The sequence below is a fragment of the Strix aluco genome, chromosome 1 (assembly GCF_031877795.1).
Source record: "Strix aluco isolate bStrAlu1 chromosome 1, bStrAlu1.hap1, whole genome shotgun sequence".
Taxonomy (NCBI): Eukaryota; Metazoa; Chordata; class Aves; order Strigiformes; family Strigidae; genus Strix; species Strix aluco.
Window position 1 is genome coordinate 23,589,825 of NC_133931.1, and position 21,082 is coordinate 23,610,906.

The following is a 21,082-nucleotide window of genomic DNA, read 5'->3' on the forward strand; positions in this document are numbered from 1 at the left end:
TTTGTAACTGGATTCTAGATTTCACACTCAGATCTATTTAACTAGTGAATGTAATTTTGGTTTCAAATGGGCAAAATTCTTTGCAAGCAAATATGGATGAATTGTGTGAATACACATTGCAATATCAAAGGCAATGACTTTTTCCTCAAGTTAAAATTAAATAGGAAATGACATGACATTACTTTTATCTCCACTACTTCTTTCACATTCTTCTGTATTTTCCCATCTTTCTCCATCACCTTCTGAATCCTCTATATCTTGAATAAGTATTCTTTTTCCTTTGCCTCGAGACTCAGGTACAGGCTTTAAAACTTTCAGTTCCTTTTCAATCTCTAGAAGATTTTTCTGCAATAGAGAAAAAACAATAGCAGAAGCCTTTTTTTGTAGGTATATATATTTTAATTTATATATAGAAAATATATTCTGTTAAATAATCCACATAAAATCTTGAAGAACTATCAAGATAAATGTTATCAATATAAAAACAGAGAAAATAAACATGAATTTTCCAAGAGTCAGTACCAAAACAAAGATTAACACTCAATTTCTGTCTCTTAGAGACTCAGAAGATATCACACAAATAAATAAGTACTTTTCCTGAATGAACTGCTTAAGCAAAAAAAGAAAATTAAAAGGAGAAAAAGTAGACTGTACTATTGTGGTATCTGGCATGGTCTACTCAGAAAAGACACATGGAAAACAGGCTCTTTCCAGAATGTCTGAAAAAGCCTTAAGATCAGTTTATCAAAATTAATGCTATGGAGAATCTGGTGTCTGATGAATGTCTGATGAAGAAGTGTAACTGATAGAACTAGAACCAAGAGACAACAATTTCTTAGCAGTGTAGCAGAAGGACACTGTGAAATAATGAAAAGGTTTGCTCCTCTTGCAAGAACTGCAAATTAGATGATCAAACAGCCTCTCATTCCATAAATATTTTGTGGTTACTCAAAAAAATACTCCAACTGCACTTTACACTTTAAGAGCAGAGTAAGACACACCCAACATGCACTATTCTGAATTTAATTCAGTGCTGTACAAGGAAATGTCATTTCATTACTCACTTCCTCAAGAAAAAGATAAAACAAGGACAGGTACAAGCAGAGATTCACATGAACAAATTACCTTGAAGAATTCCAGTTACCAATTTACCTTTGTATTAGTGACCCTGCACATAAACATTCACTCTGCACGTGTTCCATACTTTCATATTTAGCTCAAGAGGGTTTTGAGGATCCTCCAAACAAAGAGCAGCTCAAAAATGCTATGCCAAGCATTGGTCACTTCTGGATGTCTCAGCCAAGGCATAATAGCTGGCACAGATAAGGACAAAGCACAGACATCTGCTTTCAGCTACAGCAGCATTGCTCAGCAAAGCTACTAATGTATTTAGATCTCTGGAAGAGTGTACTCAAAATGGGTATTTTATGTATATACAGGCTCACAAGCTATTTAGTGGTTCAGCCTTGTAAACAGCAAAAAAACTCAAAAGCTCTTTTAGAACTCAAACCCAGAGATAGACATTTAAAAAGAAAGAAAGGGGGAAAAAAAAAAAAAAAAAAAAAGCTGGCAGGTTGATTCCTTGGTTGATGTGAAACTCAGGAACTACTCTGGACAGGTATTCAGCTCCAAGAACATCTTAAAAGGGATGAATGCTGTATGTGGTGAATTTGACACAACAGGCTTGGACCTCTCTCACTGGTGCAAGCAATAGCAGTGATCAAATAACTCCAGCTCAAAATGTGACAACAACAAGAGCTGAACGGAATTCAGGTGATGAGGCAATTGCATAGCATCCAGAAGTCATACATAAAAAAACTGGTAGGGTAGCAGTATGATGGACTCCTAATTAACAAAGAGCAGTTTAGTATCACAACAGCCTAGCACTGAAGCGTCTCAGGAAACATAGAGTCCAAATGCGAGGACTAGGTTCTAACCCACAAAACACCCCTAAGATACCTATGAAAGGATGCAAACCAATCCTCTCCTAAATATCCGAAGTAATAGTAGTACAAGGACCACACCCTGATCTTGAGTCTCCAAAGAAAGCATTCGGCCTTCTTAGATCCAAAATTGGCTAGGAAGGGTCTAGATTCATCAGAAAGTATGACAGTTTTTTCATTCTAGCCTGAAGGTGAGAAATGAATGAAGCTGAAGTGAGGACTGAACCCAGGTCTTCTCCTTTTGGGTTAACTTTACCACTACAACAATAAAAGCTTGGCACCTCTTTTGAATTTTTCTTGTGAATTGTGTGTCAAACTTAAATAGACCTATCCCCATGGATCTTTCTGAGAGAGATTTCCAAATAACTTTTATCGGCTAAGACACTAATACTGTAAGCAAGTTCAGCAGCAAAATTTTAGGCACCTAAACTATGTTAATAGAGAAGACTTGAGTGCCTACAGGTTCTCACAATTAAGTAGTGAACAGAAGATCTGGTCACATTCAAGTACCTAATTTCCACCACTGGCACCTATGTGGTCTTGGGAAACTGATCACTGGCACAGTAGATCAAGTGTGTCCTCAAAACTCATATTCAAATCAAACGATATGAACTGTACTCACTTTATGATACAGCTGCAAACAGCCTCTTTCTAGTCATATTCAACTCATTTATCTTTACCTTAGCTATAGCATTTTCTGGTTCAACACATAATACTTTGTTCAGATCCTCTATAGCTGTCTGGTAATTCTGCAGCTGATTGTGTACAGTGGCACGGCGCATCAGAGCTACAAAGGAACAAAGTGTATTATTTATGTATTTAAAGCATAAAGCAGATAAAACTACACTATTTTTTCTAGACTTATTAAGTGTAAAGCAGTTTTTAAAATTCTGCATTTACTTCATAATGACTCTGTATTAGTAATGAGTTGTCTTTTAAAGATGCAATTTCTTATGACACCTTTTGAGATTGTGATCATTAATTGTGAAGCATTTTTTCATATTTTTCCCCTCCTCTCATGCAAATATAGCTAATATAGTTAGTTCAAGCTCTTGACCTCAGAAAGGATTAAATCAGCAACTTTGATTGTTTTCATGTCACTTTTAAGGTAATACATACTTCAGCGTGGGTATTATGGAAACAATGCACTGCGTGAAATCAAGAGGGCTTACAGTCATCATATGAAAACCAAGAGTTAGCCCCATGTGTCGGAGTCACCATTAGCCGGGGTCCTTATTTCTCCGTGCGGGAACAGAAACAACGCAACACCAATGTGATGATCAGGTCGTCCATCTTTTTTTATTTTTCCTTTTCTGGTTACATTTATACTCTACTAAGTTCCGTACACGCACTCATCTATCTTCTAATAGGCTACAGGTCATCTACACGCGCTGTTCACGCGCCTCTACAAGCATTTGCATTGGTTAATTGCAATTAGCACGTAAAGCCCAAAACTTGCCAAAACTCCCTTATCTCATACCCTGTTTTGCTCAGACTTGTGTGCTTTTGCTGACCACAGGTGTTTCTCACTTATCTGCTATCTTGTGTGTTTTTGCCAGCCTTATTTTGCTGGCCTTGTCTTCGTCCTTGCATTCTTCTGTCTGCACTAACTTTCTCCCAGCGCGGCCCAGACTCCTACACCCATGCTACTGCATAAGAATACACATTACAGATCAATGGGATGAATTGCATAAAACTTCCCTGATCCTGACAATACTGTTAAAGTTACTTTGCAGAGCAACTCTGTTTCCTTATTCATTCTTGGACCTGATCTAAAGCTCAGTTAAGTCAACTAACAACATGAATGGATATGTATGATTTTATTTGCCAGAAATAAAATAATACATAGAAAGGCAAGTTTATGTTCTACTTTACCTTTTACGTTGCCAGGTTCCATATCTAGTACCTTCTCACAATCCTGCAAAGCACTCTCCCAGTCCTGAAGTTTAATTTCTGCTTGAGCTCTGTTATTATATGCAGCTGCAGTGGGTATTACTGATATACTCCTGAAAAAAAGGAATATTGACCATGGTAGGCTCATAGTTAGAAAACCTGAATGTAGAAACACTTCGCTATTGGAAGCTGAAAACAGTATTATAACAATATTAATACTGATACTCCAACCGCAATAGTGGTTAGAAACTCCCTCCTGTGAGACTGGAGGCAACCATCCACCAACTAGGTTTACCATCTTCAGAGGTCTGTTTCTTGCAGGGCTTTGATCTGAGATGTTGCAGAGAAGATGCCATGGTGCTATGGCTCATCTGTCACTTAAACTCTTGCTGCCATTCACGTAGACTCAAAAGAAACTGCCATATGAAACCTTTGAGAGTATCAAGAGTAACTACAGAGCTCTGGAGGTTATGATGAGGAACGGGGGGGGCACATGGGCTTCTCCTTTGATCTTGCTTGTAAGAAGGAAATAGTCAGGTAACAGTGGACTAATTGTCCAGGTCAATGTCTGGCTGCGTGGCTGGTATTGTAGGCAGGGCTTTAGCTTCTATAACAACAAGATCATCTCAGCAATAAGGACAACTGGGATGCATATGACAAAGTGGTGCAAGAGCATCTTTCCCAACACCCTTGCTAACCTAGCAAGGAGGACTGAACTGTGTTCACTGGGAAGAGGGGGCAATAGGGAAGTGCTGGGGGGACAGCATACTAGAAGAGATTCATATTTTCCTTGTGAAAAAAGCATGGCTGCAGGACAATCTCAAGTGTTTGTGCACAAATGCACAAAGCATTTGAAACAGAAAAGAAGAATAAAAGGTCTGCGCAGCTATGATCTCGGTGGGATAACAGAGATATGGTGAAATAATCTGTGGCTGGAGTGCTGTGGTGGAGGCATGCAGGCTCTTTAGAAAGACTAGGAAGGTGAGGAGAAGAAGGTAATGTGTTCTAGTCTATGAAGTGATTAAATTTGTGAAGATTTGTCTTGGAACAGGCAAAGTTTGTCTTGAACAGGCAAGAGACTGACAAGTCAGCCAAGAGAGCTGATGGGTAAGAATAAGAGGCCAGATTGACATGGTGACATCATGGTAAGCACCTGCTTCAGACTGCCTGATGAAGAAGAGCAAGCAGATGAAATCTTCTTCAGACAGCTACAGGAAGCCTCACAATTACAGGCTTCGGTTCCCACAGAGGACCTGAACCACCCTGGTATCTGCTGGAAGGGCAAAATGACAAGGCACAAGAAATCTATGAGATTTCTGGAGCATACTGAAGACAACTTCTTGACACAACAAGTTGACAAGGGGGAATGCTCTGCTGGAATTGTTACTCACAGTCAAGAACTAGTTGTGAATGTACGAGTTGATGACAGCCTTGGCTGCAGCAACCATGAGACTGTAGACTTTAAGATTCTGGGAGAAATGAGCAAGATGAACATTAGAATTATAGCCCTAGACCTCAGAAGGCAAGATTTTGGTCTGTTCAAGAATCTGCTTGGCAGGATTACAGGAAGAATGCCCTGTAGAGCAAAGGGTGTCAAGAGAGCTGGTTGATCTTCAAGGACAGCTGCCTCAAAGCACAAGAATGATCCTTTCCAATGTGCAGGAAGTCAAGCAAGCATAGAAGAAGGAATGGACAGAGAACTCTTTGACAGATGGCAGTGGTGATGGGCTACGCAGGCAGAATAAAGAGACATTGACCAAGAGCAAGTGATGGAATTAAGAAAGCAAAAGCTCAGCTGATATTAAAAGTAGAAAAGGGATGTAAGCAGCAACAAGAAAAGCTTTTGGTTTTTGTTTTAAAGGTCTATCAGCAGCAAAACAAAGATTAAGGAAACTGTGGGCCCACTGGTCAATGCAGCAGAGGACCTAGTGACAAAGGACACACAAGAGTTTGAGGTACTCAGTGGCTTCTTTGCCTCAGCCTTCATTGGTAAGGTTTGCCCTCAGGCTTCCCAGGTCCCTGAGTCTAGAAGCAGATTCTGTAGGAGTGAAGTAGTAACCACAATTGTAATGGTTTAGCCCCTGCTGGGGTCTGAGACCATGCAGCCGCTGCCCCTCCCCCACAAAGGGAGTGAAATACAAAGCCCCGAGGCTGAGATAAGGACAGGTTTAATACAGCAGTGCAATAGCAACACAACAAACAACAACAATAACAATAACAGTAATAACAATGAACAGAGCAAAATATCTACCAATACAGCAGTGAGAGAAAACCCGGCTGCGCCAACCCCACGCGATCACCGATTCTTCCCGCGATCTGGCGCCTGGACATGATGTCAGCATGGCATATGAATAACCCGGCTAGAGCTTCCTCCTGCTGCTGGGGAAACTTAACCCTATCCTGGCTAAACCAGGACATAATAGAGGAAGATAAAGTTATGAAACACTTAATAAAATAGGATATACAGGAGTTGCAGATGGGGTGTTCAGGAAGCTGGCCAATGTTACTATAAGACTGCTCTAGATCGTCTTTGAAAAGTCATGGTGATTGTAAGGGGTTTCTGGTGACCGATAAAGGCAAATGTCACATATATCTTCAAGAATGGCAGGGTGGAGGACCTGGGAAACTACAGGCTGGTCAGTCTAATCTCAGTTCTCAGAAAGATTATGGAGCAAGTCTTCCTGAATTCCTGTCCAGGCACCTGAAGGATAAGAAGGTGACTGGCAACAGATAGCATAGATTTACCAAAGGCAAGCCATGCCAAGAGCAGCCTGATAGCTTTCTTTGCTTAGTGGCTCAGTGAAGGAAGGAAGGAAGAACAGAGGATGTTGCTTACCTTGACTGTAGCAAAGCCTTTGATGTGATTACATATTCTTACAGCCAAACAGGTAAAACAAGGACTAGGTAAGTGGACAATAAGGCAGACAGAAAACTAACTGGACTGCTGGGCTCAAAGAATTGAGCCATACAAAGTCCAACTGGTGACCAGTTGCTAGTGGCTTCCCTTTGGGATCAATACCTTTTAACATCTTTATCAGGGGGGTATAAGATGGAATAGAAGGCACCCCCAGGAAGTTTGTCAGTGATACAAAGCTGGGGGGGAACAGTCAATAATACACTGGACAGCAGAATTCCAGTCAAAGGGACCTTAACAGACCAGAGAAATGGGCTGGCAGACTTCTCATGAAGTTCAAAAAAGGCAAGCACAAAATCCTGCACCTGAAACAGAATGACTCCAGCAACAGCACAGGCTGGGTTCCAACAAGCTAGAAAGCAGCTTTGCAGGAAAGGACCTGAGGGCTCTGGTGGACAACAAATCGAACGGGAGTTAACAGTGTGCTCTCAAGGCAAAGAAGGCATACTGCACACTGGGCCATATTAGCAAGACCGTAGCCAGGAGGTTGACAGAAGTGATTCTTCCCCTCTCTTCAGCACCTGTGAGACAACAAGCAGACTACTTGTGTTCAGTCTGGGGATCTCCTGTGCACAAAAGGCACCAACGGACCGGAGTGAGTGCAGCATGTCACAAGGACAGTTAGGGGACTGGAGTATATGCAATACTTATGAGGAGAGTCTGAGATAACTAGGTTTGTTCAGCCAGAAGCAAAGGCTCAGGGGTCCTCTGGTAGCTGTTTTCAGTTACTTAATGGGAATGTATGGAGAAGACAGAGCCACATCCTTCTCCGAAGTGCACACTGATAGGACAAAAGGCAACAGACACAAGTTGCAAAAATGGAATTTCTGATGACATTTTAGGAAAAGAAATTTACTGTAAGGGCAGTTAAACACTGCAGCAGGCTGCCCAGAGGGGTTGTGAAATCTCCATCCTTGGAGATACTAAAAACTTAATTGCACAAAGGCCTGAGTAACCTGATGTAACTTGGCCCTGCTTTGAGAGGCAATTTGCCCAAAACATCATTCAGAGGTTGCTTCCAACCTTAAATTATTCTATGATTTTACAGTATAACTGGAATTAATAAGCAGAATGATTTCACTAGAAGTATGCAGAAAAATAGGCAAGATCCAGTTATTTTAAAATCACATCAGCACAACAGAATTATGTCTGAGCACGTCCTCCACAGAAGTTTTGAATCTCTTTAGAAAGGAGAGGTTTGGTTTTTGTAGAATAGAAAGCACTCTCAACATTCAACTTAGAATAGTAGGCCTCATTACAAGACAAATAGAATGAATAACTCTACCCTGCTTATTTTTATATGAAGCTCTTTTTCCATTTTAGCCATATAGAAATAACCCCTTCAGACTATTATCAATTCACTCCAAAATATGTTTTATTTAAATATTTCTAAATGTAAGAAAATAGGAATTTTTGGATGGTATTAGAAAAGTGCCCAGTTACAACAGCATGCAGTGTCAATATCATATATTTCAGGTGTACAATGCCCCATGGGGGTCAAATATGGAAAGACTCTCCAACGGGAAGGATTCTGCCCATTCTTACTAATTAATACCTTATTTATGCCCCAAAAGCAGAGAATTTTACTCGGTTTTATATTATGGATTTTTAGTTTATTTATTATATGTGAAATACAGCTATGGATGTTTTTTATATTCATGCTCATGAATATAAGATCAAGAAAGATGTTAAGGCTGCAAGCCACGAACAAAAAAATACACATCAGATGCTTCCGTTTAAACAGTCTACACACCATGAATATCGCTATCTTTGTGCACATATATACAAAAACAATCTCCAGGTAAATTTTCATAAGCTGTTCTACAAAACCCTGCCTCCTTCAGTGACAGTATGAATGGTGCTTCCTAAACATAAATCTGTTCAGTATTTATTTTAATAGTGTTGCACACAATTTATTCCTATTCATTATTTTCTCTATACTTGTCTGCACTGACCACAAACACATTAACTCCCTCATAATTTTTTTTCGAGGATATGCCACTATAATAGCACAGCCCATGAATTATCTCACAGTAGTGCCATATCATTACCTTCAGTTTACACTGGTCATTAATATCCCAAGATTCCCACATGGTCTCAATTTCTAAGTGACAACTTTGACACTTCTAGACTTTATGGTTTTTTTAAAGTCCTTATCATTTCAAAGCATGGAGTTAAACACAAAATCGAGTTTCCTTTAACATTAGTTTAATGTGTGAGCAGTCAGCACTTTTGCAAGTCAGACTTCTAATGTCTCAAGATGGGTTATCTGCAAATGAGAAACAAATGTTGGTCTCATGTGAAGATCCTGGTTTGTATAAATGGCATCATGTTTGAATACTTTGAAAAAGGTAGAGAAAAAAATCTAGTTTTCCCAAGGTAGCATTCAAATACCTTAACTGAAACACTATCTTGCTCTTCCTGTCATGCTCAATTCCACTCACCTCTAACTTTTCTACTTTTAAAACAAATACAACAGAGGTCTTGCAGCGACAACCTCTATTTATATAAATAAAGGCAAAGTCTGAATGTAGTCCACTGAGCACTAAATAAGGCAAGCAACCTTTTATAGTCTCATTGTTTTTAATCCTGTGTTTATATACTTTTTTTATATACTATTGCTACTAATTACAGTTATGATGAAGCTGTACACAGTGATTTTTCTTTCTCCTAGGAAGAGGTTATCAAATCCATTTTACTTATTAACAATTAAGACAATCCTACCAATATGATTAATTAGAATTTGTAATTAATTTATCAACACACTGCTTATCCTTTTATTTTTGTAAACTTGCCCTTGAATCTCAATGGTTTTGAAAAATCTGAAAAAGTCTGACACACCTGCATATTGCATCCCATTACTGTTTATCCACTTCTCTTCCTGATAAATAAAAATTAGTATCAGGATGCCACAGTGCTTAAAGTATTCTTCTGTAAAATCTTTTTGCCCTTTCGAAAATAATCTAATTGTTACTGGTTTCTTCAGTAAGAAGTTGCTTTAATTACATTGCTCTAAAAATAATATTCACAAGTGACGGTCATTAAAATAAAAGAACATAACAGTACTTGCTCACCGAGTGTAGTATGTCACTGCTTCCATATAATCGCCAGTGGCAAAGGCTTCATTGCCCTTTTCTTTTTCACGAGTAGCAATAAAAATCTTTTCTTTCTTTGTCATGCCTATAAAAAAATATTTATACATAAAAACAACTAACAACTTGCACAGATGCTATCAAAACAGTCAGCTAAAATTCTTTGAATGTCATAATGTGTATATTTTAAAAGAACATGGCTTACTAAAAGACAGATCTGTACTTTGTTTTCTATAATAAAAACCTAAATTCTCCTGATAGGCATACAATTCAGAGTGCAAGATGAAAATGGTTGGCTAACCTCTACCACCAGTTTATCATAGCAGATGTATGCTTTACTTCTTTACCTAGTACTCTCAGTCTAAACACAACATAAATATTTTAACTGATTATTAACACCAAGACTAGATTTTTTTCAAATATGGCTTCAAGCTCAGCTGACCTGCTAACCTTCTGGCATCTCTAGGGACTGAAAAATAGATAAAGACATTTCTAACTCTGTAATATGCTTCTTCAATTTGTATTCACACTCTACAACATAGTATTACAATTAAAGAAAAATTATAGGTTTCTAAGACATTACCAGTTGTGTCTATATTCTTTTCAATTATAGGTAGACTTGGCCTACTAAAGAATCTTGCTTTTGAGCTACTTTCTTCACAGCCTTCATCAATTCTAGAACACTCCTTTTCCACATCGAACCTTAAAGTAATAAAAATAATGAATTCAATAATGGTGCACAGCAAGGCTCCTCTACTAATAAAAAGGCATACTATGTTTCCTTTATAAACCAAAGGAAAATAGAGATAAAGGCTGAGTTCAATTATCCCTGACTAGTTAGGAAAAAGATGTTTAGTCTTATCTCCTTTCCTTGTGTCTTTTTCGGTGTGCTTCTCCTGCTTATACATTACCTTCCCTCTTCTTCCTCCCTTCTGGTTAAAACCAAACCAAGAAAAAGGTCTGCCTCACCTCCTTGCCATCTCCCCCAAAAAGACAGGTAAATTTTAAGAAACAGTATCATCAGGCTCAATCCCAGCCCTATCAAACATCTCTATTAACCTTTGCCAAAACACCCAAGAAACAGCTTCAAAGCAATTAATATGGTAAACACGAGAGAGACTTCAAAATAGTCTCAGACAAATGCAAGGCTACTCTGAAGCTGCTTTTAAAAACAATGTTTAGGAATTTATATCAAATAAATATTGCTGCCATAGTCCTATAAAACAAACAAGAGTAATAACCAATTCCTACACTATCTAGAAACACTACACTCACTGCTTTTCTGTGGAGGACTCAATGAAAAATAGCCTTTGCTTTCCACAATAATGACAATATGATAATTTGTATCTTAAATAGAGACACAATTTTAAAAATTTATCCAATTCCAAACCTTTTCAGGTAAGACTAATTGTTCCCCATTTTTATTCTTATCTTTTGCTAGTATACTTTTACCTCTTCATTATAATTTAACCACATTTCAAAGTAAGTGTTTTTAAAACATGAAGAGAAACATCTTGTTCAGAAATTGCCTAAACAATTATTTGAAGGTTTTGAAATTATCCTCAAAATGTTATGAAAACACGATATACCTCAAACCAGAAAATTTCTTTCAAACAACTTCTGTTTCAGTATACTCACATAATACAAAATAAATACATTATATGGGAAAACTCAGAAACTGTAGTATTATCAGCATGCTAAAGCACTTAAAGATTGAGTACATAAAACTGTAAACAAAATCCCCAAATGATTACTTTAAACGATACAGTGAAAAGAGGGATGAAAGAAAAAATTGTTGTGGAAGTTATTTTGATAACCTGTTTTGTTTGTCCACGTTTGAGCAGGAAGGCTTCAACTTCTGAAAAATATGTGCATGAAAATAACTGATAGGCACAGCTGTTTGTAAGAACTGCATCTTACGTGGACAGGGTTTTTGTAGGGGTTTGGGGATAGAGTGAAACATTAAGAGTTTCATTATCCAAACCCCCCAGTCTCTAGGTTTAGCTCCCCATCTACTGCACTGGAAACTTGTGCCTCCTCACTCTGATTCTACAGCATTGTATTCCAGGTATCAGGAGCTAGAGAGAAGCTGCTACCATGCAAAACAGAGAGGTACATGCATTTCCCCTTTCGTGTTCAACAGCTGGGGGCATCAATCTGTCAGATAACTTGGGAGGGTAATATGCCACCATTACATGATGCAGGGAATGTCCTTGTATCAGGGCTCCATCCACTCTAGAAATAAGTCAGTTACTGTGTAAACCTCTGATTATGTGTAATTGCATCTGAGCAAACTGATGCACCTGCCTCAAGCTCGTTCTTTGAGGTCAGCGGGGCTCAATGCAGGAATAAGGATTCATCAGTTTTGTTTTTAATTTAGAATTGTGGCTTTAGATACACAGAAGATCAAATTTATAAGCCCGTGGTAAATAACCCTAGAAGTGCTTTCAAAAACTGATAAATTAAGCTAACTGTAATTCATTACTTTTATGTACCTTCATAGATTTTATATATTAGATGTTGAAAGGAAAAATGAAATCTGAAACAAAAATCACTTTTTATTTATATTTTTTGCTGACTTGCTATATTTCACACAGCTTGTACAAAAGTATAGACTAACTTATTCTCAGCTGTTAGCACCACAATACACCATTTGCATTTTAACAGAACATTTATTATGAAAAACCCAAGTTTCACCGAAGTGTTATAATTCCCTAAAATGTTGACCTTAACACTATGTTTCTGGAAAATACTTTAAAAAACAACAACTGTTTTCCATTATTAAACAAATAAGATTTAATAAAAACTTAAATATAAAGGATTTAACATACTTGTCCCATTCACTGTAATCCCGTGGTATGTTTTTCTTGTTGCTGTGTTTGTTTAGTAATTTTTTGTTCTGAAAGAGAAACAGCCAGCCTGTAAGACAATTTTTTAAAGTGGAAATTCACAGCCTTTTTGTTTTGTTTTGTTTCTGCAATACATATTCCTAGTAACTAACATTATTCATGACTAATCTCAGCATCTGGAAAACTTAATTCATCTTGCTTTAAAGAAAATCTTCATGTATGTCACATATTGTTATAATCTGAGGAGCTCTTCAGTCTCCCACTTTCTCTCCACTGCCCTGTTACATGTCGCAGAAGCACTGAATAAAACTTTCAGACAGGAGACTGCCCTTCCTAATTTGCATCTTGCGCTGCCATCTTCCAAATGATCTTTCAACACAGCAAGGGAGAACTCAGTCTTGGGAAAGCCCAGCCTCGTGATAAGGTGTTTGACACTGAGATTGAATCAGTAACCTCAATTTAGGCCACACATTCCCAAGAGAATGCAACGCACAGATTCTCACAGTCCATGGAACCCTCACAACTTAGAAATACTTCAAAATAGCATCTGGACTTCTTTTGACTATTTCACACTCCATTCAAGCTAATTCCCAAGATTATTTACACTCATCCTAGCTTTTAGACAAGCTCCATCACTGAATTTGCCTTGCCTAGAATTTATTCTTAGGACCTTCCTGAAACAGATTTGACTGACTTATATCACAACCCATCTCCTACACTAATGGAACCTATTTCCATATCTGGCACCTTTGGCATCTCTTCTGCCCCTGTCATGAGACTGTATTTCTGATATAGCCCTCCCTGCTTGTTGACTTCAACAATACTTAATAGCAAGGTGTGGTTCCAAACAGGTATTCCACGGTGGAACAGCCAGTTCAAAATATTCCCATCTACTCCGTCCTGGCCATTTAGCCCTCCTCTTACCTTGTAATCCAGCATTTGCTGAGTTAGGCGAATGTAATTGTTTCTGGAGTTGCAGATTTACAATTATCTGGGTTCAAACAATCTGATTGAGACTACAGTACAATCCCTAAATATCTGTATCAGTTCAACTGAATATGTGATAAACTGGACCAAAGAAACAAGCAGCAACCTCTTAAAACTAGATTTACCAGTGGTGACACTGGAACAAGGAAATACTTCTGCAGTTGGATGTAAACACCTCAATTTACATAATGCAAATGTGGCCCTTCCTGTAAACACTTCTATCTATAATGTTAGGTTACACAAACATTCATAGTGCATAACTTCAGAATTACTCTTAATGCTCTCAGTCTTTCAAGAAGCTAGACAAAATGACAAATACATTTAATGATCAGCACATGTTTGGAGGAGGCAACTCCTAAATACGGCTTCCTGAAACATGAGTTATCATTATGTATGCATCCTGGTATATATTACAAACTTACTAATTTAATAAATACTAAATTTTTTTTCAAACCAGAAATCCTTAACTTAATGAGAACAAAAATAGTGAAACTCTCAGAAGAAAACTCATAATGTATTTACACTAATGCAACTTTAATTTAGGGAGAGAACTGTGGCATGTCCTTTTAAGGAATAAGGCAGAAGTGTTGACTCAAACATGCACAATTTTTAAAATTCTAGGTCTTGTATTCTTGAGACCATTGTAACCAAGTTGCAGCTCCAGCAGAGTCAGGAATTTCTCTGTAATATTTCAGAACATCTCATCCAAGAGGCTTTGATGAAAAATGTATGTTTGCACGCTCTGGAACTAAAACAAAATAAAAATCTCTGCCCTTGTCATTTTTCTTGCCAGAACTCACAATGCATGGATCCCACAGGGTTTGAAGCCCAGTGAACAATTTCTGGACCAATGATCAAAGCACGTACTGGCTTCAGTTCACATGACACAGAATTTGGCCTTGGTTCTCCTCTGGGCCCTGCACGATGGCCTAAGACATTACTATTACTATTCTGTGTCAGCTAACCAGTATTCTTTTTTAGTTCAGAGTATCCACAATAATATGAAGGATCTATAGATATCATCACTGGATTTTTATAACACAGAACTTGGAATGTGTGTTACATGCCCTGGACTGTAGCATGAGGTGGTATCTGAGGACAGAAATCTTTCTGGAATAGTATTAGGAAACTGTGTTTGGCAAAGGAACCTAAGTCTACTGAAATCCCATCAATACAGTCTTTTGGAAGTGAGTATCTTTAAACCCATGCTTTAGTTCTGTCCTGGAAAAAGTGAGGCAGCAAAAATAATAATTAAGCAAGTGGACAGTTAAGAACAGAAAAACTTAAGTTTGTCTCTCCAATCCTCTTTTATTTTGCAGTATAGATGTAACCTCACAGTCCTGGCCAGTGTGGAAGAAAAACAGGGGTGTAAGACAGAAACTTCCATACTGTGTTAGAGGGAAATACTGCATAAAATTCACTCTTTTTCTATACATTTTTTGAAAATCTTCCCCATGACTTCACATCAATAAAAAGAAAATATCATACAGAGTTATAAGCTGTTAGTAGTGAATTGAAACTGTACCTATGTATAGTATCAACAAGAAAATCTGGTTACAGACACAAGAAGATGCTTTCATTTACCAAACTTGTACCTATTGGTGCAATCCACTGGTTTAGGGTCAATAAGGATTTACGGAATTGGCTTCCTTGAAGATACTGAACTTTTTATGCATCAGATCAGGTGAACAGTCTCTAATCAAATAACAACATAAAATTATGGAAGGGTTTGTGGATTTCTTTCTATCAGAGAGGAAAAATTTATCGTGCCAACTTATTACTCGATACCACATTACAAAATTATGTGATGCCAGTGTAAAAAATAGTTAGTCCTAACTGATTAATAAAACATGCTTAAAAATGGTAAGATTTATCAGCAAGAAAGAAAAGAAATAAAACCTGATTAATTATATTAATCAATTTTTTTGAGATTTTCCATTACAGGTATAAATTTAGTGCATACTATAGAAACAGCTTCTTTTTATTCAGAGGTGATCTAGTAGTGATATAACTGCACTGCTACATAAAAAACCTGAATTCTAAAACTCAATTTCAGGCCTCCCTTCTCTCTTCCAGGACAAGTTACAATTACTTCAGAGGTCATCTGCTTGAACAAAAAGAATGGAAATCATATACCACAGATATAAGGCTGTATCTAGGTTTCCTGGATAACAATGCTAACACCTAAACCTTGTATGAAGAACAAAAGTGTTAAAAACTTGACCTGAAGACTGTTGCATGGTTTAAAGTAGGGGAAAAAAATCTGCATAAATATTTTGTCTTTGAATGGAGAACACATCCTCTTCAGTAAAACTGTGTATCCTAGGTTTCAAGCTATTTTCCACCATTTTATGCTTACATTCTAATCTGGATTCACTGGGTTCACATGATATTTTATTTACCATTTTCTGTTCTAGGAAACACACAGGACATAAATGAAGAGTAAAGCTACAGTGGCACTCTTCATCTTGGCAAAATAGGGTAGTCAAGAGGAACATACATTGCAAAATGTGAAAGAGGACAGATTAATGAAAAAAACCAAACCAAAACAAAAGCACACCTTAGTCTCAATACTAACCACTTATAAAGCATTACACTGGAATTCCCAGGCTCTCTGTATACCACATAATGGTGAGTGCCTAGTTATCCCACATGTCTTGGTTTGATGTCTAAGTACCAGTTGACAGTAAGTAGTAGTTTCTGATAACACAGGAACACAAATCAGGCATTTATTAATACATAATTTGACAAATTTTATTGGAATAATTAACAATTAGTAAGACATATCACATGACCTATAAGGATCCTTTCATAACACTTCTCACATTGAAACTTCCAAAAGAAAAATCCTTCAGTGAATTTGTTATAAGTGTTCCAGAATTCTAAAGAAAATAGTGGGAATCAGACTGAAACCATCCATGATAACATCTGACAATTCAAAAAAATCCCATCCCACACCTACTTTTCTGCCAGACCCTCCAATAGCACTGCATTTAGTATTAGTAAGAAAAGCTGGTTATAGACAAAACAGGTTTCAGGCAGATAAATGAAAAAAAAAAACCAACCCAAACCACCAAACCATGAGGAAACTAAGACCTAGGAAAAAATGTAAATGTTTATTTTGTAGTTCTGAAGATTTGTTAAGTATGCTTTATGTCTAAAGCTGGAATACCAACTGAAGGTATAAAATAAGGGGAACCAAAGGCTACACACACATCAGTGCAACTCAATACCGAAGTGTCTATGGAGTGAAACAGCTGGTGGAGATGGTCCAACATCCACACTGTATGTGTTTCAGGATATTTATTTTGTACTAGCTCCTGTCTGGTCTCATGGAACAAAAGCCTGTTAGCAGCTGGAGAAAATCTCCTGGCATAATTTCATCCAAAAGGAACATAGTTCATATGCTGAAACACCACTTTGAAGTGTGAAACAAAGAATATAAAAGGGTGTTTAAGGAGATTTACTTCAGAAGTGAATTCTTGATCAGAATTAAAATATTATTACAAGGCACATGCTAGTACTAAGGAGGCACTTTTGTTTAAGTACTGATCTCTTGCAAGGGAACTTAAAGGTTTTTATTTTCTGGTTAACAAAATAAATCTAGTAAGAAAGGCTCAATGACTAGAAGTTTGTACATATAAAATTTCCCAATTTTAGAAAGACATATAATTAACATACATTAGAAAACTAGAGATACCTGATTAGCAGGAAGACAGCTGCTGGAACAACGAACAGGAGGCAAGTTATCCTGTCTTTCATGCAACGTGCCTGCTCTCAGTAACTGTGGTTTCTTATCATCTTCATTCATTTCTGTCACCCAGCTCTGAAAATAAATAAATATCTGTACCTTGCAGTACAGCAGATATACTTCATAGTCCGCAATGACCCTAACAACTATACTTATAATGCACTGCTCTTCATGGGGAAAAGCAATTAAGAAAAAAAGCGACTGTGCTTTTTGAGTGAAAAGTAATCAACAAAGAGTTAAAATGGGCATTAAAGATGCGGTGACATTAATTCGAGAAAATAATTTTAAAAACCCCAACATAATCCTTTTATCATTTCCTCATTTAGTTAAATAATTACATTCTATTTAGGCACAAGAAGAGGAAGATTGATACAAAGTGATTATATTACTGATCATTATAAATTAAGAGTTATACTGTACCATCAGCTCACTATTAATTGTTTCCCATTCTTCAGCTGTGAAATCAGAAGCTGTGGCTGCAGGCTTATCTTTTCTCAGAGCTCTGCTCCTTGGATCTAAATGCTCAATACGCTTTTCACAAAACAATGTAAGTTCAGGATAACATCCCTCTTCACCAGACCTTTAAAATGCAATGATATAAAAGTGACAAAAAAGAACTAAACTGCACTGTGTCCTCCGTATTTCTCTCCATGTGTAGTCTCTCTGAGTAGTCACCACAGTGACTGCGGAGGACTATTTTTCCTGTTACAACTGAATTCTACTATCACCTAACAACATTTTGATCAGAAAATTCCAGTGAGTTAATCTTCAACCATTTTCCAGTGGACACTCATACACAGTTCAAATTATCATCACAGTACTCATAAAAAAATGCTCGTGTAATTTTCAGCAAAAGTTAAAACATGCATGGCATCTGAAATTACCACAAACAGGCAAGATGGCTTCACAACAGAACCAAAATCCAGCAGCAGTATTTGAGAAAAACCTGACATTGCGTTACTCAGACCTTTTGGATGGTTAAAACAGGACCTGCATTTCTAGCGTTATCATTTGGACACTTTTAACATGATTAGTTTAACTTCATATTTTAATTTTTAAATTAGAAAGTCACAAAGAGGTTCAAGACAAATATAGTATTTAGGTACAGGTTCCTTCTAATTTTACAGAACAGGAATATAATTAGTAAAGAAAGTAAGAAAATATGGTTTACCTTAATACCCTGAGAATCTTTTCCAGGTGTTTAACATCTGTGCATTTTTCAATGAACTTGTAGTCTAGATGACCAATAGGTATTTGGTATGTTTTAGTAGTTCCTTGGTCCAGCAAAAATGGCACTGACTCGTCACCCATAACTAAATATTAAAAGGAAAAAATGTAGTGATTCTGTAAGCACTTAGTTGTATTTTGAAGCAATGCTAATATAAGGAGTAACCCTGCTCATGCTCTGAAGTACTACTCTATTATGCAAGCAAACTTATTGCCACAAAAGAAAAATTTCAAATTTGAAGACCTGATCACACAAATTGTTCTTGATGGAAGTTTACTGACAGAAGTATGGTTATATACGAGATATATTTTGGAAAAAGAATATGTACAACTCTACTGCTTCTGCAAGGCAGAACAAGTCAGAAAGACTGCAAAAAGAAAAATTGCCAAATTTTGCTTACCACATTCTCTATTTCTCTTTCAACACAATATGGTATTACCCATTTTAAGCAAGTGTGGTAGGCATGAAGGAGAACATGGTGCAGGACCCTCTACTTCTGTCAGAGGGAAGATGTTAACCAACTTACTGTATCTAATGGAATGATAACCTTTGCATTCTCTGTAGCCAAAATAAATCCAGTTGTTTGTCTTTCCTCACTAACTGCATTTTCTGGGCCTCTGATTATATTACTATACTAATCTGAATCTTTTCCAGTAAGCCTGTAACGGATGGTGTTCAAATTGGACACTTCCTGTCTCCCTGTACCTTTGATCTGCTTATCTGCATCTTCTTCTATTTTGATTCCAAGCTCTATGGTGCAGAAATATTTTTTTTTCCCCATGTTATATAGTGCTTAAAGTGATCAGTTATTTTAACACGTATGATAAGGGCAGCTAGCTGGTATGTGGTAACAACTATGGATATAAACCCAGTTGAAATAATTGTGTTCTAATGCCATAATTACACATATTAATTTGTAGTTACACAAAAGTGTTTACAATACAGTATCACTTAAATAGCAACAGGTCATAATTAGGTATTGCATAAAGATAGAATTCTACCCCAAGAATTTAACAAGAAAAGAAACAACATGCATGGAGAGACAGATGAATACAGGAAATAATGAGTAAAAAGCAGGAGGGGTACTCATCACAAAACTGCACGTTTTCTCCCGTTTCAGTATTTCTATAAATGTTAGGAGCAGGGAGTTCCCTCGCGGGCCCAAAGCAGCCCTCAGGCAACCGCGGTAACCAGGACGCCGCTGCAGCCAAACGCGCTCCGCCCCGCTCCTCCGGGCGGCTCCCCGCAGCGCCGTGCCCGGCTCCGCGGCCACCGACAAGACGGCTTTCACCCCCCGGAGTCACGAATTTACCTCCAAATCGACACCAAAGGCTCCCCTCACACCACAGCCGGAGCCGGGGGCAGCGCGGCCAGCCCGTGCCTAGCAACTGTTGCTATGTACAACATGGCGGTCGGCAGCGCGCAGGGACGCGCCCGGGCGAGGGGCAGCACCGCGGGGGACGCCGGCGCGGACACGGGGCTGCCCTCCTCAGGCTCCTACAGAGCCCCGCCGAGCTCCAGCAGCAACACTGGCGCGGCGTGAGGGACCTCCGCACCCAGCGCTGTCCCGCCCGGGAGACGGGCGCGCCCCTGGCCCCGCCGCAGCCGGGGGACGCCCGCCGCTCCCTCGCCGCCGCGCACGCGCAGCTGGGCCGCGGCGAAGGTCAGGCCGAGCGTCCGCATCGCCCGGCGGCGGGAGCCAGGCCCCGCGGTCAGGGCCGAGGGACAGAAATACCACCCTTGGGGTGTAGCTCTAATGAAACATTACCCGCTTCGTTTTCAATGCAGTATTTTATTTAGCTTCGAACAACCAGTCCCCCTCCCAACGCTGGTCTCCCCCCGTGTCTACAACAGGTGCCCGTTAGGCCTACACACCCCCGGCAGCTCCCTACAGCACGGCTGCAGCCCTGCCAAGGGCAGCAGATGCTTTCCTCTGCATTTGTCTGACAGAAATAGGCGCCCAGACTGTCCGCAGCCCAGCCAAACCCGTCCCTTACTTCCACCAGACCTTCTGTAGCGCTGGTAATGCCCTCAGTGGGCAACTCCTGAGCAGTCCCGTCAGTAGCTGCTCCCTTGTTTCTGTTGTGCGGGTGTAAGGCGCAGGCCAGCCTGGTGAACAAACTGATAGCAACTGTGTAGTAAAAATGTTATCATTTATACTCGAGTGTATCTGGCTTCCCAGGAAAAATCTGGATAAGAAATGTCATGATAGCTAAGATCAGGTAAGATACCTAAGGAAATTTTAACCAAACATCGCCAAACCAAAATATCAAGAATGCTTCCGTTCATTTATGAGCCAGTACATGGTCATGCAGTCTGTAACAAAGACACTATATTGATCAGAATTAAACACATTATCTCAACACTAACAGCATTATTAGCACCATCAAAATTGAGATTTGGAAGCACTTATGGAGGCTAAAAT

General features: G+C 38.6%; 1 protein-coding gene across 2 annotated transcripts in view; it reads right to left on the reverse strand.

The window, feature by feature from the left end:
- The window catches only part of SPAG1 (sperm associated antigen 1), a 46,272-nt gene extending 26,023 nt beyond the window's left edge, over window positions 1-20,249 (reverse strand). The window contains exons 1-10 of one of the 2 annotated variants that reach the window (XM_074814929.1): window positions 19,970-20,249; window positions 18,601-18,742; window positions 17,850-18,009; window positions 17,379-17,504; window positions 12,674-12,741; window positions 10,426-10,544; window positions 9,825-9,930; window positions 3,819-3,949; window positions 2,624-2,730; window positions 183-345 (exon numbers count right to left, since the gene is read on the reverse strand). In XM_074814929.1, the coding sequence (XP_074671030.1) occupies window positions 183-345; window positions 2,624-2,730; window positions 3,819-3,949; window positions 9,825-9,930; window positions 10,426-10,544; window positions 12,674-12,741; window positions 17,379-17,504; window positions 17,850-18,009; window positions 18,601-18,740 (1,120 nt within the window). In that variant the 5' untranslated portion in view covers window positions 18,741-18,742; window positions 19,970-20,249. Of the gene's footprint in view, window positions 1-182; window positions 346-2,623; window positions 2,731-3,818; window positions 3,950-9,824; window positions 9,931-10,425; window positions 10,545-12,673; window positions 12,742-17,378; window positions 17,505-17,849; window positions 18,010-18,600; window positions 18,743-19,969 lie in introns of those variants that run through there. The other variant, XM_074814938.1, reaches the window with a different exon arrangement.
- Between the last annotated feature and the right edge of the window lie 833 nt (window positions 20,250-21,082).